At 37.9% G+C, this 7,500-nt stretch overlaps 1 protein-coding gene across 3 annotated transcripts in view; it reads left to right on the forward strand.

Annotated features, from left to right (window-relative positions):
- zgc:152904 (uncharacterized protein LOC767777 homolog) overlaps positions 1-7,500 on the forward strand; it is a 452,586-nt gene that overhangs the window by 426,073 nt on the left and 19,013 nt on the right. For all 3 annotated transcript variants that reach the window (XM_056463791.1, XM_056463776.1, XM_056463783.1), the window contains exon 12: positions 4,502-4,678. In XM_056463791.1, coding sequence (XP_056319766.1) covers positions 4,502-4,678 — 177 coding nt within the window. The remainder of the gene's footprint in view (positions 1-4,501; positions 4,679-7,500) is intronic.

The following is a 7,500-nucleotide window of genomic DNA, read 5'->3' on the forward strand; positions in this document are numbered from 1 at the left end:
ACACACATATACAACCTAAAAAACACACTCAAGAACATGCTCAATCACACACACACACACAAATAAAAAACACACACTTACAAAACTAACAAACACGCATTCAAGAACACACACACACACACACACTCAACAACACATTATCTTCAGCTGCTCAAACACTCTAATGGCTAATAGACAGACGGCTGCTTCTCACTCAGGGCTGCTGTTGATGATAATGAGGGAGAGATGGGCACTAGTGGGCGGGGCTGCTGACTCACACCAGGGTTATACGAGTGATTTCTGCAAAACAGCTCCTCTTTAAAGTGTGTGAAAGCGCAGAAATGAAGTGTGTGTGGTGACGTGGGTGATTCCTCTTCTGCAGCCGGATGAAGTGATGCTGAGAGATGATGCAGCACAGATGATGATGTATTCTGATCTCCTGCAGTCCTGCTATTCATCTGCTGCTCTGTCCTCTGTTTATTTCACACTCACACTTCATCACGGGAGGAAACCTGCGTCTCTTTATTTCACACAGAATGAACGAAGCTCTGGATAAGAGCAAGGAAAAGCTTGTAGAAGGAAAGTTTCAGTATAAAAGAAGTAAAGCCGCGTCACCAGGCTATCCAGCGTTTCCTCCAGAGTTTCAGCTCATTTCTGCTGCTTCATTTTTAATCTTTCCGCTTTTGTTTTAATGGACTTTGATTCCACATGCTGAATGGAAAGAAAAACCTCTGCATTTCCTGACTCGGTGGTCCTTTAAGGTAATCAAAACCCGCTGTTTACATGGTCGACTCTTAATTAGAGATGATCTTAATCATATCAGAGTATTGGTGTCCAGGTAAATGTACTCTGAACGTGCCAGATGATGTCTCAAGCTGTCAGAGACAGCACATCCCTCTGCCTTTAAAATGAGTTCGTGAGCCCTCAAATGTCTCATTAAGTTTGACGTGTTTCCCCCTTAAACACAACTTTTGTAAAGCGTCTGCTTCACGTTGCTGTGTCAGAATCCTTGCTTGTACAATAGAGCCGTACTTTAGAACGATTAGCTTAAGCAAATTTGATGAACGCGATCGTACGTGTTGATGAGTCTGAAGGGAGTCGCTCACCGGGTGCGCTGTAAATCAAAAAGTTACGAATTGCCGTGAGATTGTGTTGACTGTGCACATTGTGTGTGTGTGGGTGCGTTTCCTAGCAACAAGAACAAATGTCTAAACATCGCTGACGTCGCCGTTCGTATCCCTCAAAGTTGTTTAGACTGAAATGTTTAGAGATGGTGTGACCAAAGTCCCTGTAAGAATTAGTCTTTGGTGTGACTCAACGTGTACCTGTGTGTGCCTTTGATGCACCCCTTGATGCTTCTTACGTCCTTGTCGTATCACCAGTGGCACCAAAATTAGGCACCGAAATTCACATGCTGATTCAGTGATTGTGCTTGTGAGAGACTGTTCTCACTCTCAGCTCACATCATTCAAAACAAAAGGGCCACACTGTTCCCCGATAATGTCAACAGACTGGACTGTCTTAGCCACAGGCTGAATATAAAGGAGGACTGAACAGAAGAGTTTCTACTTTATAATTAATGTCCTCGACTCTCAGCAATACAACTTTTCAATGAGCACAATTGTTTGTTTTCAACACTTTATTATTATAATTTTGCCTGGATTTGGGCATTTTTCTGCAGTCCACTGACAATCCAACATGGAAATCATTTTTGTTTGTTATTGACATATTGAAATAGCATTGACATGCCTGTGTTTTTATTTCTCTAATAAATATGGCTGTCAGTTTGAGCCAACAGTTTGAGGATCCTGATGGTTTATTGCAGGTATGTTGTTTACATGAAGAAATCTGTGTTACAAGTTAAACAATAATTATAATAAACAATCATCTTTTGAACTTAAATAGTTTTTTGTCTTGAGTTTACATGTTTGTTTTAAAGATTTATTTTTGGCCATTTTGCCTTTATTAGATAGGACAGTATTGAGACAGGAAGCGAAGTTGGAGAGAGAGAGAGAGAGAGAGAGAGAGAGAGAGGGTGGTAGGGAAGGGAAATGTCCTCGAGCCGGGATTTGAACTCGTGACTCTCTGACGTGCTACTGCACCATATGTCGATGCGCTAACCACTAGGCTATTGCGTCGACACATTCATTTACATTTGAATAGCCAAAAGTTCAAGTTTCAGTCTTTTAAATGCGATTAATCGCAATTAATTGCAAAAAAGTGTGATTAATTAATTATTTTTTTAATCGATTGACAACACTAATATATACATATTATTTACATAATATATGTGTGTGATCTGTGCATATTCATTCTGCATATATAACAATACACACATGCATTCATATATTTAATCGATTGGCAGCACTAATAAATACATTTAAAATGTTTACACAAGTATGTATATATGAAGTTCCTGGATTACTTTCTTCATGCATTTCTGAGTTATGTTAGATGTAACGGTAAACGATGATCTTTGTCATTCGCAAACAGCTGGATTTAATGTATTCAGTAGCCAATCTTTCTAAATGACTTGTATTATTAAACGAGTCGTTTATTTAACCAATTCATGTGAATCAATGGTTCGTTCAGTAAGATTAACTACTGAATGATGACATAAAGATCATCATACTCAATATTACTGATATTTCAAGCGTTCACTCTTAGCTGATGATTGATTCTAAAGCTTGTTTGGCATGCTGTCCCGGTAGAGAGCTCTGAGCTAATAAAATCCTCGAGCCTGGGGCTCCCTCCCTTTTGCAGTGCAAGAGGGGAGTTTGAGCTCAGGTAGATCTGGAGAACTCTCCTTCTGTAGTAGCTAATGAACAGATAGTGATCGCTTTTAAGAGATAACTACTTACTAGGAGCATGTCTATGGTGCTGATTTGGATTAGTCAATTAACTTAAGTTGCATGTTTTTGGACGGTGGGAGTAAACCGGGAACCCAGAGGAAAACCCACGTGAGCACGGGGAGAACGTGTAAACTCTGCTCAGAAACGTCTGCTGGCTTGGTAAAGACTAGAACCAGTGATGTTCTTGCTGTGGGGCAACAGTGCTAACCACTGGGCCACCGTGCCACCCATCTAGAAAAAGGAGGAGGGGGAGTAGGGGTGGAAGGGGGGATTCTTCAAAACGAAGATGGCTGTTATATGGAACTGAGGGTATTTATAGTGGTTTAGGAATCGTCTGATTGGTCAATCGTAAATTGAATAATGCAGGACCGGCTGCAAGCAATCATAAGCATGTGATCCTCTTGAAATTAGTTTAGAAATAAACTTCACAAAACGTTACTCAGCTTAATTAATTTTTGACAAATGTCAAATAATACTGCTTAAACTATTTATTTTGTTATAGAAAATAATAATAATTGAATGGTGGAGCTTCTTGAGTTTGTTCTGTAAGGAGTGTTTTGATTGGTGGAATAAAACAACCCAGGCTCATTCTGAGAACGTAGTCCTGTGGACGTTTCTGGAGAGGGAGGGAGGTATGTATTCTTGCAGTTTTTGTTTTCGCGAATGCGTGAGAGGCCGCTGTGCGCGCTTTTTCACGTCTCGAACGTCTCTCGTGAGCGCCGTTTGTGCCCGCGCCGTTCTCGCGTAAACCCGCCAGAGGCCGCTGTCGAATGACCTTCCGCCTGTCTGCCTTGATGACAGAATGATTGACCGTGCGACCGGCCAATCGGCTGACCCACCCTCCTCCTTCCCTTAAACCCAACCAACGACGATTCACAAAAGCCGTCCAGATAAAGAAAAGCCCTCGTCTGATTTTACCACGTTTTCGGATTTTAACTACATTCTCACCCTGTGATGAACTTGTTCGCTTTATTTTTTGGATTTTGTTTTTGTTTTCTTACCTGATTTCTGGAACCGCTCTTCCCCGGACTCGAACCCGGCCGTCGTCGTCGTCGTGGTCAGCCCCTCTCTGCACCTTGAGTCTGCCGACGTACACGAAGAGCTAACTGGACAAACTGGTTGCTGCAGGAAAGCCCTCCACACGGAGGCGAGCGGCCGGCCGGCAAGCGCCGAAAGGAACGGCGTCACACCTCCCCGCAGCGTTCTCTTTAAAAAATGAAATGCAGCCGTACGTACCCCCGGCTACATAATTCGTGGTCTCTAGAAATGTCCACGGGATTACGTTTTCAGAATGAGCCTGGGTTGTATTAAAACCGTGTGAAATCTGCCTTTTTAAGCATGTGTTACAACTAACCCTCTGTCCGTTCCCACATGCCCCGCAGGTGGGCTAAATAGTAACATATTTACTCCTGGCACTTTTGGGAATGCACAGAAACCATATGTCCGGCGATCATATGATCAATGTTCATTGGAGACGCTCGTGTGTAGGGGCTGTCTAACCCCATTAGCCTCGCTCTCCCCTACTGTCATCATGGCAAAGACAAAAGAAATAAGCTAATCGAAGTTAAAGCTATTATGTTTAAAAATGTGTTGGTTTTGTTTATTAAAGAGTTCTGTTCCTAAGCGAATAGTCATTGTGTGTGTGTTGTTGTGCGTTTGTGTTGTTTCAGACGTGCCGTCGAGCCCGTATTCTGTACGTATGACGGCGGTCTCTCAGCGTATGGCCACCGTCTCCTTCATGAAGCCGGATTCTCACGGCGGCGTCCCCATCAGCTTCTACATCATCAACTACAGAGATACCAGCAGCGCTCAAGACTGGAGGAGCGCCAGGACACACGGCGTACAGAGTCAGTACACGTATATATTCACATATGCTCAAAAACATTACATATAAAGACCGAGTGAAGCAAAAAAATAAGTGTTTAAGTAAAGTTAATGTGTGTTTACCATCTAAACTTCTCCTAAAAGCCATTATCACTCCTGAAGCGAGTGTTTTTGCAGGATCTGCATGTGTTGACGGCGCTTGTGTGATAATGACTTCAAGCTGTTTCTTCATTAAAGCGCTTTTACTTTAGTCCAAGAATAAAACTCCTTTCTGTGCATTTCAATAATGGCTATTAGTCTGAGTGTGATGTACAACTCTGAAAGTGTGTGTCATAATAATAATAACGATAATAATAATATCGCTCATCTCCACATTTGAGTCCTGCAGGGTTTCATTATCGCAGCAATGAAAAACAATGAGTTCCAGATCAGAAAAACAGGAGGGAAATTCAATGAGGAGTCGATGTAAGAGTGTGTTATTATGGTCTGGCGCTCAAATGTAGAGCGGAATTACTTCAATTACATTCACGCGCTCTTAGTGGATTTTTAATTAAGAGCTCAGTGTTCTTTGACGAACTACAAAACTCAGTCGCTTCACTTTTATTAGCGCTTTCTCATTGAAATGAATGAATGCAGTCATTAATGGAGGAAGTTCTGCTTTACTGGAGAATATATTATATATTTGGTGCTTTTAGATTGTATTAAAGCTTCTTAAATGCATATTTAATATGTGTAGCTTGACTTAATCAGCGTGATATTCTTAAATAACCAGCTTTAGCAGTGCTACTTTTAATTAAAGAGCATGGATATGTAGTTTGTTACACATTTAATACTTGTGTGGGTAGTTTATTTATGTTTTGTTAACATTAATTGTTATGAAGGCAGCACGGTGTCTCAGTGGTTAGCACTGTCACGTCAAGGCGAGAAGGTCTCTGGTTTGAGTCCCGGCTGGGCCAGTTGTCATTTCTGTATGGAGTGTGCATGTTCTTGCCATGTTGGCGTGGGTTTCCTCCGGGTGCTCCGGTTTCCCTCACAGTCCAAACACATGCGCTATAGGGGAATTGATTAACAGTGTCCGTAGGGTCTTAAAAAGTATTAAAAGTTAAATCACTGTAAAGCCCTTAAAAAGTCTTAAATGCTATTTTGCAAGGTATTAGATTTTATATCAGTTTTGTTTAAGCAATGTACAGTTGCATGCTAAAGTTTGCCTGAATTAAATCTGCGGATATCAGGATGCTATTTAGTTAAATCAGTGAAATCCTGCCAGATTTGACATCATGCTGCTTTGCAGAAACTAAGGCAACACTGTTATTTCTGCAGTGCTATAGGCGTAAACCTGCTGAATTGGCTTGATTTAGTAGATTTTTATTCAGTGTATGAATAATGTTTTAGTTTTGGATTAGTTTCTTACATTAATATTTAGTAAATATACTGTATTAAAATCTCGTCAGTGTTTCCGGTTGAAACCTAACGTGGTTATAAGGTCTCAGAATGTATGGAAAGAGGTCTTAAAAGGTATTCGCTCTCTGATTCCTGAATATACTCTGTAAACTTGGACGTAGTGTATGAGTGTGTGTGGGAATGAGTGTGTATGGGTGTTTCCCAGTGCTGGGTTGCTGTTGCAAGGCTATCCGGTGTGTGAAACATATACTGGAATAGTTGGCGGTTCATTCCGCTGTGGTGTCCTTTGACAAATAAAGGAAAATGAATGAATGAATTAATGACTGAATTGTTACGAAATTTGTTAAGCAGATAAGAGTCAGATGAACTTTATTTTGCCGTTTTCAGCTTATATTTGAATACATTATCTTATTTTTCTTGTCTGCTTTTATTTAATTTTATTTAATTTTGATTACATTTATTGTTCCAAAATCTGTTAAGCTGATGCGTTTCAAATAATATTTATTTTAAAATGTTCAGCTTATATCTGAAATAATTTTTTGATTATTTTGTGATATTAATTATATTAATTATTTATTTACCTTTATACGTATTTCTATTAATTTATTTATATTTTTCTTATTTTTAGAAGATGCGTATTTGGTGTTTTTAGATTTTAGGTTACATTAAAGCTTCCTAAATGCATAGTTAATATGTGTAACTTGAATTAATCAGCATGATATTTCTTAAATAATCAGTTTTAGCAGTGCTCCTGTTATATAATATTATTAAAGAGCTTTTATATCTATGTTTTTATATTTAATACTTCTGTGAATGCTTTTTTATTTATTAGTTTTTATTAACATTTATTTATTTATTAATTTATTTATTTATTGTACGTTTTAACTCATATTTAAATGCATGTTCTTATTTTTCTTGTGTTTTATTTATTTATTTATTTATTTTAACATTCATTATTCCAAAATTTATTAGGCTAGTACGTTTCGAATAAGCGTTTATTTAAAGTTTTCAGCATATATTCTTGTTTGCTTTTGTTTATTGTATTATATTTATTAAATATTTATGTATTTGTATTTATTTATATTGATTTATTTATAATTATTTATTTTAGAAAACATATAGTTGATGTTTTTTTAGATTTAGATAGTGTTACAGCTTCTTAAATGCATAGTTAAGATGTGTAACATGATTTAATCAGCATAATATTCTTAAAAAACAGTTTTTGCAGTGTTACTATTATTAAATTATTATATTATAAAGAGCATTTATACATACTGTTTTCTTTGTTGTTGTTTCAAAATTTTAGTAGTTAGTTAGTTACCTACTTTATTTATTTATTTATTTGTTTATGCATTGATTTATGCATTTTTTTGTTTATTTATTTATTCATTTATTTATTTATGCATTTATTTATGCATTTATTTATGCATTTATTTATTTATTT

Source organism: Danio aesculapii, chromosome 1 (assembly GCF_903798145.1).
Source record: "Danio aesculapii chromosome 1, fDanAes4.1, whole genome shotgun sequence".
NCBI lineage: Eukaryota > Metazoa > Chordata > Actinopteri > Cypriniformes > Danionidae > Danio > Danio aesculapii.